The sequence below is a fragment of the Natator depressus genome, chromosome 3 (genome assembly GCF_965152275.1).
Source record: "Natator depressus isolate rNatDep1 chromosome 3, rNatDep2.hap1, whole genome shotgun sequence".
Taxonomy (NCBI): domain Eukaryota; kingdom Metazoa; phylum Chordata; order Testudines; family Cheloniidae; genus Natator; species Natator depressus.
The window spans coordinates 134980387-135007117 of record NC_134236.1 but is presented as its reverse complement, the minus strand read 5'-3'; the positions used below and the strand labels follow the sequence as shown (position 1 = coordinate 135007117).

Here is a 26731-nt window from a genome sequence, read left to right as displayed (position 1 = left end):
AATCTGTGACTTGTAGAAACTGTTGTATGAATTCAGTTCAGGAAAGACAAGGGGGATGAAGTTTCATAAACTAAAATGTGCTGCAAGGTTTTAGAAGGGACAGACTTCTGGGTTTTTTTTTTTTTTTTTTTCCAGACTTAGTTTCTATCCTGTTAAGTTTGTACTGCAGCTTTTTAGTCATTTATAGTGACCATAAGCATTTTCTAGTAGCAGAGTCCCTGACTACAGAAGCTATATTTTTGTGAGATGTTTTTTTCACAGTAGTTAACTCAGTAGTTTAAATCACTCATCCTTTATGCTCTGTGGGATTTGAGTCTCAATTATACCAGCCTATAACCTCAAACAGTAGTTGTTAAATTAGTGTTTTCTTTGTAGCTGTTTTCTTTAAAAAGTGATTACTATAATCACCATTATGCCATAAGTCTGATACGCCACAGGGATGTGCACGTTACTAGTTATGTGAATTAGGTTCTTACAACTGTGTGTACCCATTTGTGAAAATCAGGTATTCTGTCTAGATGTGCTAGTTTAACTACCTTGGTTTTAGAATCTTTCATGAAGAATGAATGGGCAGATGTTACCTTTTCTATTCCTGTCTCTCTTCTTTTTAACTGTGGAAGAAAATAAGTGAAGAAGCCAGCAATACTCCATTTAAGGCTGTTGACCATGGATGACTATACAAGAATCCAACTTCAAAGGAGTTTAGAAAATAAGAACTTTGTTTGCAGGATTTACACTACAGAGCGGAAGTCAAACTTACACAGGGACTTTAGGAGAAAAGTGAAGTTAACTGAAAATAATCTTTACGTAGTGCTCTTTAGGTAGCCAGGCAATTGCGGTAAAAACCAACTTTTCTTAGGCTGAGGTTAAATGTTTAGTGAGGAGGCTGTTTACAGAAGCATGTTTTAGCTGGAACGTACTTAACAGTGAAAAGTAAATCTAAATTACATGCCAGTGTAACACTGTCTAGTGTGGGCACTTTTAAATGGGCCTGATTGAAGGATTCAGAATAGTTAGTCTGTATCCGCAAAAAGAAAAGGAGTACTTGTGGCACCTTAGAGACTAACCAATTTATTTGAGCATAAGCTTTCGTGAGCCACAGCTCACTTCATCGGATGCATGCAGTGGAAAATACAGTGGGGAGATTTATATACATAGAGAACATGAAACAATGGGTGTTTGTGGGTCTGATTTGTGTCCATTTATTCTTTTACGTAGAGACTGTCCAGTTTGGCCAATGTACATGGCAGAGGGGCACTGCTGGCACAATGGTAGATGTGCAGGTGAACGAGCCTCTGATAGTGTGGCTGATGTGATTAGGCCCTATGATGGTGTCCTTTGAATAGATATGTGGACACAGTTGGCAACGGGCTTTGTTGCAAGGATAGGTTCCTGGGTTAGTGTTTTTGTTGTGTGGTGTGTGGTTGCTGGTGAGTATTTGCAGAAGGATGACCCATCACTCTCACAGATCTTGGGAGACAGGCAAGTCTTTGCTTACAGACAGCTTCCCAACCTGAAGCAAATACTCACCAGCAACCACACAACAAAAACACTAACCCAGGAACCTATCCTTGCAACAAAGCCCGTTGCCAACTGTCCACATATCTATTCAGGGGACACCATCATAGGGCCTAATCACATCAGCCACACTATCAGAGGCTCGTTCACCTGCACATCTACCATTGTGCCAGCAATGCCCCTCTGCCATGTACATTGGCCAAACTGGACAGTCTCTCTACGTAAAAGAATAAATGAACACAAATCAGACGTCAACAATTAGAACATTCAAAAACCAGTCGGAGAACACTTTGGTCACTCGATTACAGACCTGAAAGTGGCAATTCTTCAACAAAAAAAACTTCAAAAACAGACTCCAATGAGAGACTGCTGAATTGGAATTAATTTGCAAACTGGATACAATTAACTTAGGCTTGAATAAAGACTGGGAGTGGATGGGTCATTACACAAAGTAAAACTATTTCCCCTTGTTTATTTTCCCCCCTACTGTTCCTCAGACGTTCTTGTCAACTGCTGGAAATGGCCCACCTTGATTATCACTACAAAAGGTTCCCCCCCCCCTCTTGCTCTCCTGCTGGTAATAGCTCACCTTAAGTGATCACTCTGGTTACAGTGTGTATGGTAACATCCATTGTTTCATGTTCTCTATGTATATAAATCGCCGCACTGTATTTTCCACTGAATGCATCCGATGAAGTGAGCTATAGGTCACGAAAGCTTATGCTCAGATAAATTTGTTAGTCTCTAAGGTGCCACAAGTACTCCTTTTCTTTTCACTGATTGAAGGAGAGATCATAGTTAAAGTACTCTAAGCAGAAGAAACTACAGAGTAGGTATCTATTCTTAGATCATTCCCTTTAGTACCTACCACTTAGAAATCCCTCCAATAATAAAATCTGAAATACACTAAAAGGGAGAGGTATAAGGTATTTCATAAAATTACCTGGAATTTTGGCCATTGAGATTTTTTAGTAAGGTACTATTACTGAAAGCTAACTTTACTACTTCCTGGTGCTTCTAACCTTAAGCCTGTAGAAAAACTTAATCACGAAATATTAGCCCACACCTTTTAAATAACAAAACTTTCGCACACCTTTTCTTCCTCATCATGCCCACTACCAGTGGACATACTAAGACAGTGAATAGATAAATTAATAATGGTCTGTAAGCATAGTCAAAAATATTAGTTACATTTCATATGCTGCTTGAAGCATATGCATAATATGGCAAGGGATTGGGTTAGTTATCAAAAGAGAATGTAGAACTCATACACTTTAAAGACCAATATTAAATATTTAGTCATAGCTCACAAAAATTGAGATTTAATTTTTGGAAGATCATCTTTGCTTTATACAATTTTACAGCAGTCAACTTAATTCCTACGGCATCTATTATACATTTCAACTGCACTAACTGCCTGTATTTCTGTAAGTCTTGTATTTCACATTTTATACCCCACACCACAGTTGCCCCATCTGAAAATCATTAGCAAATAACTAGATAGGACATGAAATTATAGAAGTATTGGATCAGAACACTTCCATTTTTAACCTCATGACCTATATGAGAAGGGAAATGGTATCACAGACAATACCTTGTAAACTGTTATAAATGCATCATATAAAGATTTCCTCAGGGAAATGTTAATGTTGTTGGCCTCAGAGGGTCTATGTATATGCTAATCAGTATTTTTTTAAAAATATTTGTTTGATAGCATATTGTAGTGCAACTTAGTCAATGGGGTAGTAGGTGAACACTCTTGACTGTCAACCTCTTGAATATTGCCTCTGAGCTCAGATTTAATGCGTAGCATCCATGGGTCCACACCCTTTTAAAAAAAACAGATATGATTACTTCTATTCCTGAGCAACTTGAATCAAAAAAAGATAAGAGCTCTTTTTAGAATCTCTCCTATAATACTGTATCTCCAAACATTGACAAGATAAGAGCTAGCTAAATCAACCCAATAGAGGACAGTGTTATTTCACTTTGATCTCAGCTAAAATTACAGAATTCCACCAGAATAGCCAGAGGTTTTTCTATGGGCTTGACTTATGCCACTTAGGAGCAGAAGCTGACGTAACTATGAGAGTCAAGGAAGTGGCTTAGAGCATCTGTGCTGCAGTGCAATAGACAAGAAAATAAAATATCACTTGGACCCCAGGGAGGGTGTTTTGTTTTGTTTTCAAAAAAATTCAGCAAAGCTGACATGCTGTGAGGTAGCTTAGGTTAGATGTTTTAGGTTTGGGGCTGAAATACCTTTTCAAGATGTAGAGTTACCACTAACGTTCACTAGTTTAATATAGCAGGGTTCTGATTCATCATAGCATTATTCCAGTTTATTCTGGTCTAATACTACTAATTTCAAGTTATATTAACATAAAAACCAGATTTCAGAGTAGCAGCCGTGTTAGTCTGTATTTGCAAAAAGAAAAGGAGTACTTGGGGCACCTTAGAGACTAACCAATTTATTTGAGCATGAGCTTTCGTGAGCTACAGCTGTAAGGTCTCTAAGGTGCCCCAAGTACTCCTTTTTCGTTTTATAAAAACCAGAGTAAAGCAATGAGACTGCAGATGTGCTCTCCCTAAAATTAGAGTACATTCTTTCCTTACATAATTCCTCTTTAACATTGCATATAAACAATAAGGCTTCAAATATACTTAGAACTTGATTAGATCTCAAGAGGTTGACAGTCCATTTTCAGATACAGATCATATTTCAGTCCAGCTCTTAACAGACAATATTGAATTTATAGTTATTAGCATTCCATAGTACAGTCTTCTGTGTTCTAATTTACAAAATATTTTGCAATTATTCTAATACTATAAAGCAAATCTTTATATTGCTAGGTACAGTAATTGAATTCTTCATATAACAGGAGATCTGTGCCTACTGAAGCCGATAATGTGACTTTAGTTTGCCAAAATACTGAAAACTGGGGAAGATATAGTCTAATAGGATTTTGACTCTTGAGGCTCAACTTTGTGATAAGCACCAATACAGAAACTTGGATAAATGGGACATGGATCTGGGCTATTCAATACCAGTTTGTACTGAGTAGAAGGCAACAGAGGGTGGAAGAATATGATGCTACAGGCTCCTCACATCCAGTAACTGAATGTCTCCAGTAACTTCCAATACACTGATCTTTTCAAGTTGTTTAAATCGATGCTTGTACTCCAGGATGTGCACACCATTTATAGCAACCTTGTACTGATGAACATCACAGAAAATTAACAACTGAAAGCAAAAACAGGAACACAAGAGGTTTTCACTTAAGTTTTAATTTGATTAAAATGAAGATTCTGGTGGTCTAATTCAGCATCAGACAAACCTAGCTTCCACTCCTAAGTCTAGGACCTTACTAAAAATAAATATTTTAGTTTAATATTAAAACTGCAAGGGAAAATGCAGCTTGGACATACAGAGCATAGTTTACTGAAAATATCACTTGCAACAGGTAAAGGCTAATTCAGGCACTTTCACTTGTTCAGAGGAGAAAGGGGGATTGAATAAAGTATTTTTTTCATAGCAGTAACATACTTTGAATCAATTTTAACTTTTATAGCTGCTTTTTTAGATTCAGTCCCAAACAGTTACACTCACATTTAAGAAAGTTATTGTCCCTGAATCTTAACTCCTGCTAACTACATGAGATAAAAAGGCTATCATTTAACTATTTCCATTCATTAATACACAGGCATTGTTTGGTTTTTTAATCCTAATTGATGTAACCTTACCTCAAAGTACATTCCTGGGCTGAAAGGGAAATTAGTGACATCTTTTTCCTCTTCTCCCCAGCTATCACAAAGATAGGAATTTCTCACGAAAACTTTCGTTTTCATTCGGGGATTCAGATGCAGTGCAATATCCTTTGAGTCACTTGATTTTAGATTAACAGCAAAGCTGAAAAACATTTTAAGATTACCCTTAGCAAGAGACCGCACATACATCCCAGACAGAGTGCAGCACATTTAATGAAAAATTCAGCAAATAATATACAATTATCATCTTAGAGATACACTGAGTTGTGTTGCCTGATTCATAGATAGATATTAAGGTCAGAAGGGACCATTATGATCATCTAGTCTGATCTGCACAACGCAGGCCACAGAATCTCACCCACCCACTCCTGCAAAAAACCTCTCACCTATGTCTGAGCTATTGAAGTCCTCAAATCGTGGTTTAAAGACTTCAAGGAGCAGAGAATCCTCCAGCAAGTGATCAGTGCCCCATGCTACAGAGGAAGGCGAAAAACCTCCAGGGCCTCTGCCAATCTGCCCTGGAGGAAAATTCCTTCCCGACCCCAAATATGGCGATCAGCTAAACCCCGAGCATATGGGCAAGATTCACCAGCCAGATACCCAGGAAAGAATTCTCTGTAGTAACTCAGATCCCACCCCATCACAGGCCATCAATTAATTGCCAAAATCATGTTATCCCATCATACCATCTCCTCCATAAACTTATCGAGTTTAATCTTGAAGCCAGATGGGTCTTTTGCCCCCACTGCTTCCTTTGGAAGGCTATTCCAAAACTTCACTCCTCTGATGGTTAGAAACCTTCGTCTAATTTCAAGTCTAAACTTCCCAATGACCAGTTTATATCCATTTGTTCTTGTGTCCACATAGGTACTGAGCTTAGATAATTCCTCTCCCTCTTCGGTATTTATCCCTCTAATATATTTATAGAGAGCAATTATATCTCCCCTGATTTAGGAGGTTAATAATATACTATCCAAATTAATGGGTTTTAGGCTTGCCAATTTGTTTGATTAGAAGATAAGGTTTTTGTTCCGAAGTAGGCTTTACAGAGGACCCTCGGGGGTATGACAGGAAGCTCACACGGAGACAAATACAGCCTTAAAGACTTTTGATTAAAATAAATGAAGTTTTAATTAAATGGTAAAATAATTAGAGTTACAAAGTTAAAATTGTATTACTGCTATTTAAAAGATACATATGGTATAATTAAGCTTTGATTAATATCCTTACACTCTTTTTTGATAACCTGGTGGTGAGAGAGACAGGACCAGTCTCGCCTTTGGCGGTTCAGGTTCCTTAATTCTTGAGTGAGAGGTGCAAATCTTAGAAGAAGCTAGAGCTAAGAGCTATCGAAGCTAACTTAGAGTTTATATAACTAACAAACTTAAAACCTAATAAAACTAAGAACAAAAGCTTAGGGAAACCAAGCTTAGCCTAGTCCCCTTGGAACTTAGAAAGTTTAAGAAAAACAAGTACAGGCCTTCTAGCAAGGCCCTCTTTTATAGGGCACAGTGTCTGAACCCTCCTTTTATGCCCAAACTTTATTTTTTACCCACAAAAATGTAAGGGTACACTTACTCCATAGGCTGGTATGTTTGTACGTATTGATGACATGTACACACATTAATTACATTAGATTATACACATGTTATTTTTGTTCTCCCAGTTATTTTGGTTCTTTCCTTGTGGTGTACCTCTTAAGTTTGAGGGTATAGACTTGGAAACCCCCTATGCCATTTTACCATTATCTATCTATCTAGGTGAAAGATCCCAGACATAGATATGCCAACTGAGCTCAACATACAGGATATGGCCTGTAGGTCCCTTGCATTACAGCTGAACTTTCTTTAATATAAATCTATAAACCTATTACAATAAACCAAATCCTTAAACTATAAGAAAAGATATATATGCAAGCAAGCAGGTTAATCCTATAGGCTACAGCTGTTATGTTCATTAGGAACTTAGCAAGCATCAAAGCTGTTAAATCAAAAAATACCTACCTTGACATAAATCCTAGTTGGAAAGATTGCAAATCTAGTGCCTCGATCCAGCAAGAGTCACTACACCTGTACATAATTGTTTGCTGGATTGGACCCTTACATTTTTCTCTTAGATCAGTGTTCCTTTTTCCTGCGGCTCATCTTTTATTGTGGATCATTTTTAAAAGAGTACATATACTTGTCTTCTGTCATAGTGTCCATAGCATCACACGGAAAATTTGTTTCCTGTGACAGGAAGAATTGTTCAATGCTAAATCCAGCGGGCACATATGAGCGTCTTACATTGTTAGTAACATGATGCGTAGCATTGGTTTGATATTGTGTGTTATAAATTAAGGCTAAACTGAGACACTCCCAGTTTAGCTCCCTGTATTCATTCTCCATTCTGAAATACTCAGTTTGGTTGAAATATTCCATGCCTAATCCTAACACAAAAGGTGAGATTATTCACCTGGAGTTCTTCAAGATATGTATCCCTATGGGTGGTCCACTTAAGGTGTGCATGCGTCTCCTGCACTTTTGATCAGAGATCATCGGTACCAGTGCCCATTAGGCTCATGTATGTGCCCTCCACGCAGCCTCAAGCCCCATACTAAGGATACACAGGGCTGCATGGGTGAACCCCCCTAGTTCCTTCTCTACCACAAAGTTCAGCAGAGGAAACTCCGAAGCAATGGGGAAGGAGGGCTCACGTGCACCTGAAGTGGAGCACCCAAAGGGGGACACATCTTAAACACCAGTTACTACACAGCATAAGTAACCTCTCCTCCTTTGAGTAGTGTCCCTATGTCTGCTCCTCTGAAGGTGACTCCAGAGCAGTATTCCTGTAGGGAGAAGTGATCTTTGGAATATTGTCTAATGCTGAAGACAAAACTGCATTGCCAACTGCAGCATCAACTCTAGAGGCATGAACCAAAGCACAGTAGTTTGAGAAAGTATGTACTGAGGTCCATGTTGCAGCTCTGCTAATTTCAGTAACTGGAACATTGAGCAATGCCATGGAAGTAGATTGCAACCTCATAGAATGGGCTAAAATTCTACAAGGAGACTGCATGTTGAGTCATAACATGAAATGATACACTCAGAGATCCATCTTGGAAGTCTGGGTGGAGACTGTGGATCCTTTGGCTCTTTCTGCAATTGACAAAGAGTGTGGGACACTTTCTGAATGGTTTAGTTCTGTCCAAATACCTTCTGACATCCGGGGTGTGGAAGGCAGCTTCCTTCCTTGTCTGATGCAGTTTTGGGGCGCGGGGGGGAGAAACAAAACAGGAGATGAATGATCTGGTTGATAATATGAAATTCAGCCAACACTTCAGGTAAAAACTTAGGATGTGATCACAACAAGACCTTTTCCTTGAAGAACACTGTAAATGGGGAAAGGTGGTCTCTGCCATTAAAGCCCCCAGTTCTCCAACCCTCCTGGCAGAAGTGTTGGTCACCAAGAAAGCTATTTTCATTGATAGCATTGGTAGCTATTGATAGCAACGAACTTATAGTTAGTGGTTCAAAGCAGTGTTTCATAAGGCATAAGGACAAGGTTCAAGTCCCATATAGGAGTATGTTTTCTAATTTGTGGGAAAAGATTTGTCAGACCTCAGCAAGCAATCTTGACAGAGTGAACAAAAACCAAAAAGCCTTTGACCAGTAAATGAAAGGCTGTCATAGCCACCAAGTGTACTTTGAAAGAACTTTCTCCCAGCAGGCAGCTGATCCACCAGGAAATATCTGTACCTACTGTGGTCGGATCTGTGGCATCTCAGGACCCATATGTAAATCTGTGTTACCGATCATCCTCGAATTGAGGGATCGCCGATGAATGAATGACAGAACTCCTAGTAAGAGCTGATTTTTTAAAATTCCAACAGGTAGTGTAGGACAGTGAAAAGAAGAGCAGATACACCAGAAGTAATATCTCCTTCCCTTCTGAAGTTAAGTATGTTGCATGGACTCCTTTCTACTGTTTAACAGCACATGTTGAACAGGAAGTCTCTAACTCCAAGAACCATCAAGGAGCCAAGCCTGGAGCCGCAGAACTTCCAGCTTGGGATGAAGTGTCTGACCGACATCCTGCAATAACAGGTGGGAACTGATTGGAAGTTGCCACAGTGGGTGAGAAGTAAACCAAATAAGACGAGGATAACAAACTTGTCTTGGCCAAGTTGGAGCAGACAAAATGTCCTTTTCTTTGTCCTGCTTGATCTTGTTGAGAACTTTCAAGAACAATGACACTAGTGGATAAGCACAAAGAAAGCCTTTGTTCATGAAATGAGGAAGGCATCTTGAGATTGATGATCAATACCCACTCTTGAGCAAAACTTCTTGCTCTTTTCTTTGGTTGCATTGGCAAGAAGTTCCACTTCTGGAAATCCCCAGGCTAGAAATATGCTGTTGAGGACTCATGAATCCAATTCCCACTCATAATTCTGGGAGAGGTGCCTGCTGAGATCATCAGCCATGGTGTTCTATATACCCAGAAGGTGAGAAGCTGAGAAGAATATCTGGTGACCATGCACCAATTGCAGAGTTTTATTCCTTCAGCACAGAGTGAGGAGGTATGTGCTCTCCACCCTGATTGATGTAGAACATGCAGGCCACATTGCCATGATCTTGATGGATTTGGCTTGGATCAGTGGCAGAAGTGGAAGCAAGCTGACTTCCCTCAACTCCAGAATGTTGACATGCAGAAGACTCTCTTGTGAAAACCATTTGCCCTGGATGATGCGAGTGCCAACATGCTCTCCCCATCCCAAAAGAAATGAGTCTGAAATGATGATGGCAGTTGGAGCAGCTGGAAAGAAGAGAATTCCTGCACAGACTTTGAAGGTGTTCTTCCACCAACTGAGCAAGTCCAGAACCCAATGAGGAATGGAGACCTGTCTGTTGAGACTGCTTATTGGGTTGTCTTGAGCCATTCCTGGAAACACTGGAGAGTAATTTGGCATGCTGGATCATGAAGACGCATGCTGCCATATCACCCGACAGCTGAAGACAGTTCCTTGATGAAATCTTAGCAATAAGATTCTGTAGATTCACAAACCTGTCCACAGCTGTCACAACCTTGAGAGGCTCCTATGAAATCTGTTGAACCTGAATCAAAATGATCTTTTTGAGACTGATCTGGAGGCCGTAAAGGTGAAACATGGACTTTGTCATTTGTACGGCCAATAGAACCTCCTGATTGGCTACTCAGGCTGATTCCTATCATCGAGTTAAAAGAAGACAGTTATGCTTAAAGGACACTCAGGAGCAACCACAACTGCCGGGGCCTTTGAGAATACCCTGGACACACAGGAGAGGCTAGAAGGGAGCACGTGGTATTTACGTGGCTGACCTGTAAATCAAAGGAACCTCTTGTGAGGGGGTGAATTGCAATGTGGAAATGTGTGTCCTGAAGGTTGAGATATGCAAACCTATCCCTGGAATCTAGGAGCGGGAATTATACCTGTAATGATCACCATCTTGAATTTCTGTTTTCTGCTAATATTGGCCTTCATCCCCCATTCTTTTTAGAGACTAGAAAGTACTTTGAATAAAACCCTTTTCCCCCTGTGCTGAAGTGGAACTGGTTCTACGGCTCCTATGCATAGGAAAGACGCAACTTCCTCACTCAGGAACTGATCATGAGATAGGTCCCTGAAGAGGGATGGGGAAGGAGGGCAGGAGGGAGGGAGGGAGGGACGGACGGACATGACCTTGATGGAATAACCCCAATGTTAAGACCTCCAAAACCCATATGTCAGATGTTATGTTCTCCCATGCAGACTGAAATTGGGAGAGGTGGTATCCAAAAGGGGTGAGGAGGATGGAATAATGCTGCAGTAAATCTCTGTGGAGTGAGTGGTTCAGACTCTTGGCCAAACCATCAAAACTGATGCTTGGATGACAGGGTGGCTGGGATGAAGTAGCTATGGCAGCAGCAGTCTTCTTTTTTGAGTATTCAGGGCCTCTTGGCTGAGAGTTTCGGTGAACTACAGAAGCTAGAAAAATGAGCTGGGTGAGATCTCTGACGTCTGAGACTAGCTAAACATTTTGTTTGCAGGCGTAAAGATCTCAGTGGATCTAAGAGTAGCCATCAAGTCTTTCAAGGTGCGAAGGGAGTAGTTGGTAGACTCTAAAAAACAATATGCGACCATCCAAAGGAAGGTCCTCAAGAGTATTATCTACAGTACCTCCATAGGGAAGCCTGACAACTGGAGCTATGTTGCTTGTTGCATCATGATCACAGTGGAAATGGACCATGCAGCAGTATCAGTTGCATCTATGGAGGCTTGCAATGAGGTTCTCACTAAGAGCTGACCCTCCTGGCTGATGGTCTTGAATTGCTCACAATGCACCTTTCATAGATATTCAGTAAAGGTGTTAAATTATTGTCGTTTAAATAGTCATAGCTTGACATAAGTGCCTGATTGGTTGTAAGGATTACTCCTCCGCAAACAAAGAGGTTGAGCTTCTTCTGGTCCTTACTGTAAGCAGATTTAGCACAGTGTTGGCTATCGCGCTCATTAACCTCTTCCACTATCAAAGTTTGATGAAGGATGAGAGAATAAAAACTCAGTTTCTGGCTGGGATGTAGTATTTTTTTTTTTATAACCATGCTTTACAAGTGGGTGGTACTGTCACTGGAGTCTGCCAGATAGTCTTAGAGGGCTCCAGTAAAACTTCATTGATTGGAAGGGCTACACATGTGGAATAAGTATGCAAACTGTCCAGGAATTTATTGTGGGAATCCTGGACCTCTTCTAAGGTGATTGGATGCACTTAATCAGTGATGCATTTCATCAGCTCCTGGATCTGTCTGAAGTAATCTGCCATGGAAGGTGAGGTGTTACGACTGAAGCATCATGCACATGTGTAGAATAGGGCTGCACGAAGAACTGTACTTTCCATCATTTGTATTTGGTTGGTTGATAAGTTGTGTCAACATGTTACACAACTGTGATGGTTTTGTAGAGCTGAACATAAATTTTAAACTGAACAGCTGTGGCCCTGAATATACACAGGGTGCAGATCTTAAACAATCACTTGTGAGAGTAGAACTCCACTTTAAGCTGACTCAGGAGCAGTGCTGATAGGCTCCTGAGAAAACGACATCCAGATCTCTTCAGATGGTCACCTTGAGGTAGGATTGAGGATCTGTGTCCTCTGGGCAGGTGCAGGTAAGGAAGAATCAGACTTGATGACAGAGTAACTCAGATATTAATAGGAGTAATGAACAATGACCATATTACGTTACAATTTAATCTGCTACTAGAATGTAAGAGCACTGCGATTTACTGACCTGTTTGGGTTTTTATTCACTTCTCCTTTGATGACAACTGTCTGTCCAGGACGAAGTGCAGAATTAAGCCTTGCAATGTAAGGAACCACCTGAAAAGGCAACCGTGCTCAGAGTTATAGCCTGTGGCTTTAAATACACATTCTGATGACCCCCATTAGTCACCTCCCTGCTGACAGTCTCTGCTTTTGTATTTTTTTAAGTAATCTGAACATGTCTACTTGTCTTTTTCAAATTTTCCATGTCTTTTAATTAATTATTTTCACCCACCACTAGGATGATCTAAGTTATGGGTGGGAAGGCAAATAGGCATGTTCATTCCAGGATCCTTTATTTAGTGTTTATAATTAATTTTTAAAATCTTTTGGATAATCAATGGGTCTTTAAAATACTCCAGACAGATGGTACAAGTAGCTTCATCCAGGAGACTTTTCTCTGCAGCCATTGCTACTGCTGGACAATGCAACAGACTAAGTTTCACTTTCCTGAGCTAAGAAATTTGTCCTACCTGCAGTAGCAACTGGGTGTTTCCCTTCATGGAATTGACTTGTGCTGTTTACTGAGTTGGAACAAGCCCATTGTTAACATTACAGCCCTGAAGTTGTGAAAAATGTACCAACAGCCCTCTGATTCTGCAATCAGCCCCCTGTGCTGGTGTGGAGGGTCCCTGAGGCTTCACATGGGCATCATCATCCGCCTGAGATGATGAGCCTGCAGGCGCAGTGTGTGTGTGTGTGTGTGTGTGTGTGTGTGTGTGTGTGTGTGTGTGTGTGTGTGAAAGGATTGATATTAAATTCACAGGCTAAAAACTTGTCTAAGCTGGAATCAGTGTTTCAAAGGCTTCTCTGGCTCAATTTAAAGGGACTTCAGTGCCAGCAGTGTTACCAACTCATAATTTTATCACAAGTCCCATGATAGTTGACATGTCTGTTAAAACCCCAGCTCCTGGAAGCATGTGATTAGGTGAGAATCTTGCAACTCCTCTCCATGCAGAGCTCTTACGCCTACAGCCCTCATGATGTACAGGAACTCCTTAATATACTATTATTCCTCCAGCAGTGTGGGCCCTGGCCATGTTCCAGGCACAGGCCATTGGTGCTGATATCAGAATTAAGGATTTGTGCAAGTAAGATGAATGCACTGAGTGTAGTGTGTAGAATTCTTTCAGTAGAAGGTACTTCTCTGGGATGGGCACCATCCCATTGACAATCATTGATTTCAGGAGTGCGTCACAGGGTATTTCCTTTAAATCCATATTTCCTTGCTTTTAAGGGTTGGAGCTGTAGCAGGAATCTGCACTTGAGCAAGCTTATCTGCCTTTTTGGTAAGTTTTTGTGCACAGGATTAAAATTTCACCCATTAATTCAGGCCATGTCTACACTAGCGAGCTTACAGCGGCACAGAGGTACCCATACAGCTGCGCCTCTGTAAGATGGCTTGTGTAGCCGCTCTGTGCTGACGGGAGAGAGCTCTTCCATCGACATATTAAAATCACCTCAACGAGTGGCAGTAGCTATGTCAGCGGGGGAAGCTCTCCCGCCAACATAGCGCTGTGCACACTGCCACTTAATTTTTTGGTTCAGTGGCAGTTCAATAAAAAACAAAATCGGTTTGGTCAAACCAAATTTTTCAGAATTTTCAGTGATTTGAAAAAGTCCATTCTGAATCTGTTCCACAGCAGGGGTTTAAACCTGAGTCTACCCCATCCCAGGAGAGTGCCCTTACCCACTGGGCTAAATGTTAAAAGGGGAGAAGGGGGGACACCTACTCCTCTGGCCCCTTTATGAATGGTCGAAACTCTTTGTGTCAAATTTGCAAATAGTTTCAGGTCAGGACTTGATTACAGTCTATAAGCACCTACATGGGGACCAATATTTAAAAATGGGCTCTTCAATCTCGCAGAGTAAGATATAAACACGATTCAATGGCTGGAAGTTGAAGCTAAACCAATTCAGATGTTTTAATATTTGCAATTTTCATATATAAAACAATACTTACAAGTTGTGAACCATCAGGCACTTCTCCCTACAAATAAATAAATAAAGTTAACTAGAACATCAAAGAATGGGAAGATCACATAACCACAGTATAGGCATACATACATTTTCTGAGTTTATCTTTGTTATTCCTAAAGATGATGGCTGAGAGCCTTGTGAAGACTGCAGAGGAAAGATATTTAGAGATCACTGCTCACATGTACAAGAATTCTGATTCTAAACTAAGTTTGTTAGAACTATACACGAAGATGTGTGGCTTTAGACTACTATGGAAATCCTGTGACTATGGTTAAAAGTTATTCAAAAGACTATCTAGTGAAACCACATTGTGCTGTCTAAAAGGATCTGGCTCTAGGTTGGACCCTCACTTGACAGGCCTGAGACCTGTCATTTGGTATTGCTTTTGAGTAACCCTTCAGGCAGATCCTCAATATAGTACTGATGGGATTTTTTGGAGGACACCACATTCAGCATTCCTAAATGGAATGAGGAAGACAATTCTGCAGGGCCTTTAAGGGATAGGATCTTAGAGGATCTTGGGATTTCAGTCATCTGGTTTTTTACATTACATAATTCACATGGCGTGTAACTTGAATCTTGAATTTAAATGTTGCTAAATGTGAACAAGCTTTGGCCTAGCCACTTTCATATCAGCTCATAACCTCAACCTGTTTGGTTCAGGGCAACCCTCGCCGTTCTTCATTCATAAGCTAGCAGAACTGTCCCCACTAGCAGGGAAGGAAAACAGAAAGTAGAGAAAATGAAACAACTTTGTGGTCAGCCTCAAAACAGCAACAGAGAAACTATAAAGATACAAAAACAGAAAACCTGTGATTACACGATCATTTTCTTCTATGATTAAGAAAACTTATGTGTTTTTCTCTTTGTATTGCACTTGGAGGCAGAGGTCAAAATGTTCAACACTTGCTGGCCCAAAACTACACCCAGAATCAGTCTTCCAAAACTGAAACATTCAACTTCAGGTTAACATTTAATCCAGGCATTTAGATGTTGAGGGCCATATAAGTACCCAGATATAGAGCTACATACATGCTGCATATATAAAAGAGCTTGGTGGACACCTCTTCAGAGCTCAGTTGCTGTTTCTTTCAGATACAAACGAATGTGCCTCTCTTCAATACAGTTATTACCCTGGTGACCTGAGTCAGGCTAGAGGTTTGGTAGAAAACAAGGAAGATTTAAGCTGTGATTAGCAGGTAGAAATCCAGGAAGCTTTCACAAAAGGAAAAAAAATACTTCCGCCTGAGTTTCTGAGGAATTTTACTTCTTAGGCAGATAAAAGGAATGAGTCAGAGTTTGGTATGGAAGGGGAGAGAACTATTGTCCTACGTAACTGCATTTCTGGGCTGTTCCCCTACCCCTTGTGCTGTGCTGCCTTGTTGCACTCACTAGCCACTGTCTGCACTGGTGTGAAGAGGGGCACTTCCCTTGCTGTTTTGCTGGCAATCCCCATGCTGCTGTCTACTGCAGCAAGCTTAATCTCCTCATGCTAGGACAAAGAACAGGGAAGCTGTTGCAGTGGACCTGGCTGCTTCACAAGGGCCTCATTTGACTGACAGCCCAGAAGGCTGAGCTTCACCTGCAGAATAGTAAGGGAGGGATGGGGAGACCCTCACCTGCCCCTTCATACCTGAAGAGTCTGTGGGGTTTTGCAGGTCTCCCCTGTGTAATAAATAGAAGTCTTGTCTTCTATACAGGGTTGTGCAGGAGAGAGACCGACTGAGCAGTTCCCTCCCATTGGTTCACCTTCAACAGATTTGGCAGTTTGTCTGAATCAATTAGGAGAAAGCACTGTGCTGCTCCATATCATCTCAAAGCATTGAAACCTAGCCAGTGGGTGACTCAAAGCTCAAAAAGGTACATTCACCATCTAATCAGCCAATTTAGAGTTTGTTTTGGTCGATAAAGTAAGGTCACATATACAAGTAAACACTCTGTAAAGAGTTCTAGCTCTGTCTTAGTGCAAGTGTTTGGAAGTAGATTATTCTGGGAAAGATGCTCCAGGGATCATTTTGAAGCACAAGAAGCTGAAAATTCTGGTCTTTGTCTCCAAGGCGGGTAAATTACACATGCCTATTTCTGCATCCAATCTGTTTTTCATATTAACTGTGATATAAGTTTGTAGGCTGGGCTTCCCTCCCCAACACAGAAAATTCAAATCCAAAATAGAAAAAAAGACATTCCAACACTGAGCAGAGGAATGATTAGCTGTAGCTCTAGACAAGGCTCAGAGTTGTACAATATAACCTTGTTTATCTGACATTTAAGGAACAAAACATTCAGATAATATTTTGGGGGGATGAATAGGGGAAGAAATCATTATACTGGATATGTCAGGAGACATTACTGTACGTCTATATTGAAGTTAATATAGATTTTATTTCTGTGTTACTTCATTTTCACTGTTGATATCTTACTTCAGTACAGCACAATGTGAAGTAGAAAGACATAAGGAAAAGCAACCCAAAATTAGCTATCCAATTCAGCAACTTACATTATTAGAAACAAACGTTATAGTCTGAATCTGTACTTTCCCATATATCCCCAGTGTATCTATTCTTTCCAGGTTAACTCTGTGGTTGTACAGCAGCAAATGTTTTTCATTTACAGACACCTAAAGAGGCAGAAAAAGGCAGAAATGTACTGATATCTGAAATAGTATTTATATACTCAACAGAAGATCACTACTAAACCTTTACATTTCTCTCAATTTTAGTCAGTCGTGTTTTGTTTTAGCTTCTTGCTTTGGAACATGCCTTTGACAACAAAGAATTTAGGTTTAAATTCATTTTCTTTTCCTTCACATTTTGAAATTGAAATAGTGAACATGATGGGTAATATAATAATCATGGTTAAGTTGCATAAAGTCTATTGACTGTTTTGGGGTCTGATTTTCTTGGTTTACCTTGTAATCACTGACTTCATGTCTTTTTCTTAATATGTTATGTTTAAATATTCCCTTCTCCCCACCCACCCACCCACAAACACTTCCGCTTCTATATTAGCACCACACCACAATGATTCTACCACACAACCTCACACTAGTGTTACTTGAAATGAATATGGTAATCTATTTCTTTAACTCAAGAACTACAACGTAGTCCTCAAGCAGTGTGGAGAAAGCTGTACTCCAGCCACTCTGAAAAGCCCTGGAGAGAAATCAATCAAGAGAAGACTACATGGACTAACCAGGAATTAAACAGCTATGGAGACAGAGATATTGGCATCTTCCTCCTCCAGAACAAGGTTAAAGTACACCATGGTTCATGGAGTTTGGTAGAGAAACAGAAATACTTGCCTAGTTATGTTTCTTTACAATAGTGTGGAATATTTAATGGCATTCCATAACAAAGATAAATTTACTGCACATTTATACTTTGGTTTTGATATTTCATCTCTCATCATATTTTGATTCTCTCAGCACATCACCATTTGATGGCATATGGACTATAGACTTATTTAGAGCCAGGGCTTTGGAGCCGTGCTCCGGCTCCGCTCCAGCTCCAGGCAAAAACCTGCAGCTCCACTGCTCCGGAGCTGCTCCGCGGGCTCCGCTCCAATGCCCTGTTTAGAGCTACACTTGTCTTATCTCAATCTGACAGAGCTGGACAGATATTTGTTTCTCTTTAGTATTTCCTCTGACTGATGCAGAGAGCATTGTCCAGCACTCTTCTGTGTGCAGGAAGGCTGCCGTGTTCAGGAGAAGCCCTTTTGCACACGGGAAAGGGGAGGGGTTGTGTAACAGCTCATATAATCAGGAAGATATTTGCTCCCTCAACACACAACTTTCCAGGTACAAGTATATAAAAGTAAAGGCATACATTACTCCACAGTGCCCCCCTTTCAGGGAAAGCCTATAGTTTCTCTTTGTAATTAAACTGTACATAACAGTAAACAATACTGACACTGATGCTTCCAAATAAGTTTGCGTTTATGGCATGACAAGTGGCTAAATATTCACCTTCCTTAGGGACTCACCTGGAATTTATCCTTCAAAACCATAAAGACAATCTTAAATGGCTTTCCTTTTTGAAAAGGCATCTCATAAGTGATCTCCTCCCAACCCCATCTTTCTTTTTCCAGAGTGTTACAGATTATGGAACCCGATTTTTTGAAGCGGGGATTGAAGTGAAAGGCCACATCAGCACGAGGTTTTGTGCTACTGCCACATTGGAAGTCCACCTGGAACCTGACCACAAATTAAAACACACATTCAGTTCAGCTCATCCAGAAGTGATCTCTCAACAGATTCATATATCTAATTACATTTTGGTTGTTAATACAAAAACTTTGCATTAAACCTAGTTATGGTGATTACAAAACAGATAGAAGTAAAAAACTGAAGTGTTACATACATAATACTAATTTATATCTAACCAAAAATGGGAAGATTTTTAAAGTCACAATGGACAGTTATGCTCCCAGCTCCCACTGAAAATGAATGGGAGTTGGGTGTCTTACTCTCATGTGTTTTCAAAAATCTTCCCCTTAATCTATTACTGAGAACTAGAATAACTTATAAGCATTTCTCAGGTGCTAATCACCATAACATCTGAGCACTTCATACACTTTAATAAATTAATCCTCATTACCCCTCTAAATAATCCTCATTGACCATTTTAAAGATGGAAAAATAAATTAAATGACCAAATTCACATAGGAAACTTGTGGAAGAAGAGGTAATAGAACCTAGATCTCAATTCCCTATCCTGGACCTTAGCCACCAGATCATGCATCCTCCCTGCCATTTGAAACCTGATTCTTCCAGGTGACAACACTTTTATTATTTCAGATACTGCCCTTAGAGAGAAAAGGTTTCTGGATCATAAGAAGTTGAATAAGATCAAAAAAGGGAGGAAACAAAGGGAGCCAAGCGACAAGACAAAAAAGTGGGCAGAGGCCAGGGAGCAAGGTGCGGAGTTACTTATTCTCTTTAAATTTCACCTTGAAACCTTTATTTACTCCTTAGCTTCCTATTAACACACACACAAATTCAGCATTGTGTGACACTACTGTATATATTCAGAGCATTTTATAAATCAACGTATTTTATAAGTGTCTATGGTGGCAGTTCTCAGTTTTTAAATATAAAATTAAAGATTTAAGAATTGTGTCACTTTGAAATATAATGTTAATTACTTTTTCAAAACTGAAAAATGTTTGTTATTGAGGCTGTGGGTTTGTTTCCAAAGATCTCAGCCATTTTCAGTCACACAACTTGGGATCTCATCCAATGTCCATTACAGTAATGAGCCTCTCCAGTGACAGAAGCAGGATCAGGTTTATAATGCCCCAATTTTACCATAGAAAAATTAAAACATTTCCAGTGAATGTGTATCCCACAAGCTATGAAAAGCTGTTTAGTTGGGTTTTGATCAGCTTGCCTCCTCAAAGGCTCATTCACAATATAACCTCTTAAAAGTCATATGGCTTTAGACATTACCTGTCGGAATCATCAGGAACACTTCCCTGTATTACAACTAGTTCTCCAGGAAGAAGACCACTAAGGATTGTCCCAGTGTATGGAATAACCTATGAGAAGGAGGGGAAAATAGAATAAATTCAAAATAACATTTGGGGATGTTTAGGTCAAAAAGAACAATGAAAACAAAACCAATATAGCAAAATTCCCAGTTTTATCTAATGATTTGGAGAGCAAAATTTTCTAAATAACCAACATAACAAGAAAGATGGCCAAACTGCCTAAAAAACAACATGGTTTAAAGGGGGAGTGAAGGCAACTATACAAAATAAAATAAAAAAAATAATAAATGTAAGAAAGGGAAAGTTGATAGTAATGGACATAAAACAGAATCTAGGAATTATAGAAAATTGATAAGGGAAGCAAAGAGACACAAGGAAAAATATATGGCCCGCAGAGTTAAGGACAATAAGAAAAAGGTTTTTTAAGTATATTAAGAACAAAAAGAATCATGACAATAGTATTAGTCCATTACTAAATGGAAATGGTAGAATTATCAGTAATAATGCAAAAATGGCAGAAGTGTTAAATAAACATTTCTGTTCTGCATTTGGGAAAAAAAAACAAATGATGCGACAAAAATGATTAGGGATATGGAACGACTTCCGTATGAGGAGAGATTAATAAGACTGGTATTTTTCAGCTTGGAAAAGAGATGGCTAAGGGGACATATGATTGAGATCTATAAAATCATAACTGGTGAAGAGAAAGTAGACAAGGAAGTGTTGTCTACTACTTCTCATAGCACGAGAACTAGCGGTCACCAAACGAAATTAATAGGCAGCAGGTTTAAAACAAATAAAAGGAGGTATTTCTTCACATAACGCACAGTCAACCTGTGGAACTCCTTGCCAGAGGATGTTGTGAAAGCCAAGACCATAACAGGGTTCAAAAAACAACTAAATAAATTCACGGAGGATAGGTTCATCAATGGCCATTAGCCAGGATGGCCAGGAATGGTGTCCCTAGCCTCTGTTTGCCAGAAGCTGGGAATGAGTGACAGGGGATGGATCACTTGAGGATTACCTGTTCTGTTCATTCCCTCTGGGGCACCTGGCACTGCCCACTGTCGGAAGACAGGATACTGGGCTACATGGACCTTTGGTCTGACCTAGTAGGGCCATTCTTATGATGTAGTCATTTCATATGCTAACACTTTCCATTCTATTAGTATCTCAGGAGGGTGTTAAATAGCAGCTACTAAAAGTCAGACATTTTTAAAACAGCAGGTCCAGGTAATTTGACCTAAGAATTTTAAAAGAGCTAGATGAAGAGCTCACTGGACTGCTAGTCTTAGCACACTAGGAAAGTTCCAGAAGATTGGATAAAAAGCTAATGTTGTGCCAATTTTTAAAAGGGTAAACAGGATAACCAGATAATTATAGGCCTCTCAGCCTGACATCCATCCTGGGCATTTTAAAGGGGCAGTTGATATGGAATTAAAGGAAGGTAATATAATTAATGACAATCAACATGCGTTTATGGAAAGTAGATCCTGTCAATTAATTTATTTATTTTTTATTATTGTATTACAAGTTTGGTTGATAAAAGGTAATAGTGTTGATGTAATATAATTAGACTTCTGTAAAGCATTTGAGTTGGTATTGCATGACATGATTAAAAAACTAGAACAATATACAATTAATGTGGTATACACTAAAAATTAAAAACTGGCTAAGTGATTGGTTTCAAAATGTAACTGTAAATGCGGAATTATCAAGTGGGTGTGCTTCTAGTGGGTTTCCAAAGGAATTGGTTCTTGGCCCTGTGCTATTTAACATTTCTATCAATGATCTGGAAGAAAACATAGTATCACTGATAAAGTTGGTAGGTGACACTAATTGGAGAAGTGGTAATAACAAGAGGACAAGTCACAGATATACAGCTATCTGGCTCACTTGGTTGGCTGGGCGCAGGTGCATCTCAGAGTCACACACACACGGCTCCCTGTCCCAGTCTTGTCCAAACTATCCCAATTCTCCCACCACACTGTCTCTTCATCAGATCTGTCCCTCCCACACATTTTTCCCAGCTTCCCACTGATTCCCATTTCCAGTCTCTACTCCCAGATTCTTATCTAATCTGAGTCTCCCCCTCCCATACCTACCGGCTCCCAGTCCCCTCCTAAGTCCCAGTGTCCCTACTCAAACAGTCCCAGTCCCTCCTCCCGCAACTCCCATTCCCAGTTTCCTGCTCCTCTTCATCAGCCTCCAGTCCCAGTTTCTGACCCTGACCCCTTCTGGTTTCTTGTCCCAATCTACTCTCCCTGCCGCTCCACAGGTCCAGATCTTGTCCTTGTCTTGAATTATGCAGCTTCCTCCTCTATTCTGCCTGGGCCCAGCAGCGGGTCATTGAGAGCACAGGAGAGACAGGCTCCTTGCTCTCAGTTCATGTGCCCGTCCTTTCATAGCTCATAGCCGCAACTGCAAGTAAAGTCCAGATAAGCCCTGGACTGGAGCATGCTCCATATGGACAGAAATTTCTGGAAATGTAGCAGTTAATATCTAAGAAGTCTATTGAGCACGTTCAATTTGAGATTTTTCAGAGACTCATAACTTGGCCAAATTTGAGCAGATTTTCACGGGGAAGGCAAAAGGCACATCAATTACACAAAAGCTACCCCTTCACCCCCCACCAAATTTCACGTTCCTGCTCCAAAGCATGGACTTTCAAAGAAAACAGGATGGCCACTGACACATCCTCGAACATCAAACATTCCAGTATTTCCGCAACAGCGTGGGCCTGCTCCTGCCTGCATGCCCTTGCATGCATGATGATACTGGACAAAACTATGTCCACTGCAGGACAGGGACAAACTTTTCCAAAATCAGGACAGTCCGGCTTAAAACCGGACAAATGGCCTGCCTAAAAGAAAAGGTCACCAGAATTTTTTAACAAGGGCAAAATAACACTTTTTACTAGCCTCATTTTTGGAAACAACTCAACCATTTTGGCTGAAATTTTCTAGAAAACGTCAACCCGACTTAGACACCTAGCAAGGAAAATTTTACCCCAGTCAACGTATGACAAAGTTATAAGCAACTGAAGACAGTGTCTTCTACTGAGAAGTGTCGGGCAACCTTCATAATATGCAGTGCTACCAGCTTTGCCTGTAATATAGGCTCAGATGTATTTTTATTGGAGGGTGCTATTCCCTTCATAGTTAAGTTTGAAACTAGCTTCCCATTCAACTTCTTCCTTTACATAACCAAAATCAAACCGATACATTAATACATCTTCTGCAAGAACAAGGTCGTGAAACCCACACAAACCTAGAACTACAAAATAATAAAGAATAACACAATGCTGGGTTCAGCCCCGAAAAAGAACATGGAAATTATGAAGAAGAATGGGGACGATACATGTAGTTGTTCTGCATGCCAAAAAGCCCAATTCTGTCTCCTAAAAAGGGTATAGCTAAGTGCTCCACCTGATTTAAGTCTCACATTTCCACTGACATGGGGCAATGCTGACACAGCACAATGATAAGACTTGTGATACTCCAAATTTATGAGTGCTCTCTCCTTTTTGGATACACTCTACTTTAACTTTGAAGATACACACAGCTCCAAGTCCCCTACCCCTGTTAACAGGAACTGTACTGAAAGCAGCAGGTGTTATTCTCATATACAGAAGAAATTTGGAGATTTCTCAATATTCCTATCACCACACAAACAACACACAGTTCTGACTAGCTGACATGTAAGAGCAAAGTCCCTTGGGGTAAAGCTGCCCAGTGTTCTCAGGGAGAAGCTGTTTACACAATGGGGAATTACCGAGTTATGGATTGTCTTCTGCAGTTGGTCCAAGGGCATCGTCTTCCCTCCTTCAGCCAAGTCTGTTGGCTAGGTGTGACCAGCGATGGATTTTGAATATAGTTAAATTTCTCACTGTTTTGTTGGCATTGAAGAAAGGATACCTTTGGAAAACCAAAATTAAGTTTTAATTAAAAAAACTGAATGAAGTCATCCTTGTTCAGCCTTCAAAATATTAAAATCTTCTTCATGCTTTTTGACATACTATTTTTAACAAGAATTTGCTGGCTTAATTTTACAGTTTCTACAAGATATGAAAATTAAGTGCTTAGTTGTCCCATTACCCCTTACCATAGGGCAGTGCGTACATAGCTACAAAGCTTGCTTGAGAACTCTGGGAATGATTGGTTCTCAATAGATATAATCTCTCCCACAGCTCCCCACTGTGCCTGGAAGTGTGGACAATGCACAGTCCTTAAGCATGGTCCACCATTCTCCTTTCTACGCAGGTGTCTAGATCTTCTTGTTAGCATGGAAATTGTGGGAAAAGAATGGAGTCACAGTCCCACAGAGGAGCTGAGAAGGAATGGTCCCTGCACCCAGGGACTGCAGTTGTTCCTGGTCCTTATGTGGAAGTGCAAGATGGGAAGGCTCTTTACACGTTCCTACTTCCTACACAAGAGCCAGGCAAAATCTGGTCTGAAATAAGCAGGAGAGCAATTTTATTTTCTTCTTTTGCTAATTCCTAAATCTCCTGAGGGAGAGTCTGTAGGCTGACCGTTGCTTTCTCCTGACCAATCAAAAGACCATGGGTTCTCTTACCTTTGCTAATGTGGTGAAAAGACTAGGAAAAACTACAACTAAGATGCAAAGTTTCTGTTTCCTATGTCCTTCAGCATATACAATCCCAGATATCAATGAACATCTCAAGGACAGTACTGACAGAGTCACTGAACAGATTGCACTGGACAGCAATGAAACTGCAGCTTCTTAGTGTATCTTGTACTCAGCAACCCCTCCCTTCTTCGGAAGGGCATCCCAAAGTGACCTGAATGTAATACCCAAATGTAAACCAATAAACAATAATATTATTTATAGCATTCTATTATGCAAACAAAGGCAATTTCATTTAAGCAGACTTAGTGGGGCCTATGTTTGCTGTATTACTGCCTGATATTTGTTACAATATATTTGACCAATCAGAACAAAGTCGACTATTGTACTCATGCATCATGATTTATTTACTTCAGTCTCTCAGTGGAGGTGTGGCCTATTGTAACTTTTTTTATTATATTTTAATTTTTTCTATATTTTATTATTATGTGGCAACAAAACACTTAGTTCTTCTATCACGTTTTTCACCCATTAATTTCAAAGCAATTTACAAAGAAAGGCAAATATCATTTGCCTCATCTTAGAGATGGGGAAACAGAGGCACAGAAGAGATATGATATTCCCAGTACAGAGAAGGCTAGTAGAAGAGCCAGAAATGGAACCCAGATCTTATGACTCTTAATTTGGTAGCCTATTCACTTGACCATGCTGCTGCTTCCCATGACCTGAGACAGCAATCTAGACTTCATTAAAAAAGAGGGCTCTGGGACTATAGAGAATGAACAAGCTTGAGAATTCTGTGGCACATGTACAAACTGGCATAGCTATCTGATATTAAGTGTCTCAGCCTGTGGTGCATTTGAAATCTTGGCAGTGTTGCTGGATGTCTTGGACAGCGTGGCAATTTCATATCAAGAAAGTGGGGCATAACATGGAGAGAAAGTTGGAATGTAGGTATTTCTGTATTTCTGGAATGAGGGAATGATATATAATTGCTGGGTTCTGCATATGGGCGGGGATTCACTGATAGAAATGCACAGCAGATGCCCAAGTTCCTCCCTCTGTCAACAGAGAGAAAATTACTTGCAATATTCATTAAGCTAAAGCACCAATACTGAAACTGGTGAGCTGCATTATTTCTATTTCTAAATGTGGAGCGGGACTGAAGTTAGGGTTTTCTGGTAAACACATTTGGTTTTTCTGCTCCAAAATGAAAAAAAAAAATGTAATAACCTTCAATGTCACAAAGATGTAATAATATCTCACTAACTCCAAAATATTCCTGGTAATAAACACCAAATAGGCAAATAATCCTGCCATTTGCTATAGTCAGTCAGATTATCATTCTCCATGAGCTTTAAGAATTACTTTAAGAGATGTGGTCAGGTCAATTTAAACACAAACCACAGATATTGTAAAAAACCAAGTTTTACATAAAAACAATAGTAAGAGAAATATCCCCTTTTTTAAAAAAAGCAGTGCAGTAAAATTGTTACTTTTGATATAAAGGTTCTCGCTGTAATGTCTGTTTCCCAAACTTTCCAAGATTGTGCTAGTACATCAGAACTAGAAAGTGAAGACAGACTGTATAAAGTGAAATTGACTCATTTGAGAAAAACCTAAACAGTAAACAAAATAAGACTAGTGTAAAATAAATTAGTTTTTAAAGGTTTCAATTTTAATAATCAGAGGAGTTTTTAACAACACAAGTAAAAGCATATTTTTAAAATATGATTTTAACCTTGCAGGGTCCTTTTAATTTTCTAGTTCTTATTTCTTTTGTATGCTCCCCTCAATGGAGTCAACCCTTTTTTCTGCATCCAAACACATCTGCGTTTTTAAAATTTCAACAGTTTTTTTTTCCCCTGACAGGACACTGTCACTCTGTTTAAATCATATTTAATTTATATTTAACTTACCTTTGTAAAGAATAACCTCTTCAAAGCTTCAGACTGAAATCTTACTGTAAATCAAATGTATCTGTTTCCATTTTGATCAGTTGTGGGTTAATTTAGCTAGTTACTCTGTTTGCACAGCAAAAATGGTTCCTCCACTTCTATTTCCTGGTTCTCATGCAC

At 39.8% G+C, this 26731-nt stretch overlaps 1 protein-coding gene across 1 annotated transcript; it reads right to left on the bottom strand.

Moving 5' to 3' along the window:
• Positions 1 to 4008: 4008 nt before the first annotated feature.
• LGALS8 (galectin 8) lies at positions 4009 to 26729 on the bottom strand. Its single transcript, XM_074947044.1, has 9 exons — positions 26573 to 26729; positions 23841 to 23983; positions 20026 to 20114; positions 18561 to 18771; positions 17077 to 17196; positions 14563 to 14589; positions 12568 to 12656; positions 5260 to 5425; positions 4009 to 4759 (listed from the first exon to the last, which is right to left on the bottom strand). Exons 2-9 carry the CDS (start codon positions 23877 to 23879, stop codon positions 4610 to 4612), a joined length of 891 nt encoding a protein of 296 aa, XP_074803145.1. The 5' UTR covers positions 23880 to 23983; positions 26573 to 26729; the 3' UTR covers positions 4009 to 4609.
• Between the last annotated feature and the right edge of the window lie 2 nt (positions 26730 to 26731).

Bases quoted from the DNA above. Each gene is read 5' to 3' on its own strand.
- LGALS8 (XM_074947044.1), bottom strand. From the start codon at position 23,879: ATGCCCTTGGACCAACTGCAGAAGACAATCCATAACTCG. The intron at 20,115-23,840 runs GTAATTCCCCAT...TCCTTCTCATAG, and splicing joins AGAAGACAATCCATAACTCG to GTTATTCCATACACTGGGAC. The intron at 4,760-5,259 runs GTAAGGTTACAT...TTTTGCTTTCAG, and splicing joins GCCCAGGAATGTACTTTGAG to TTGTTAATTTTCTGTGATGT.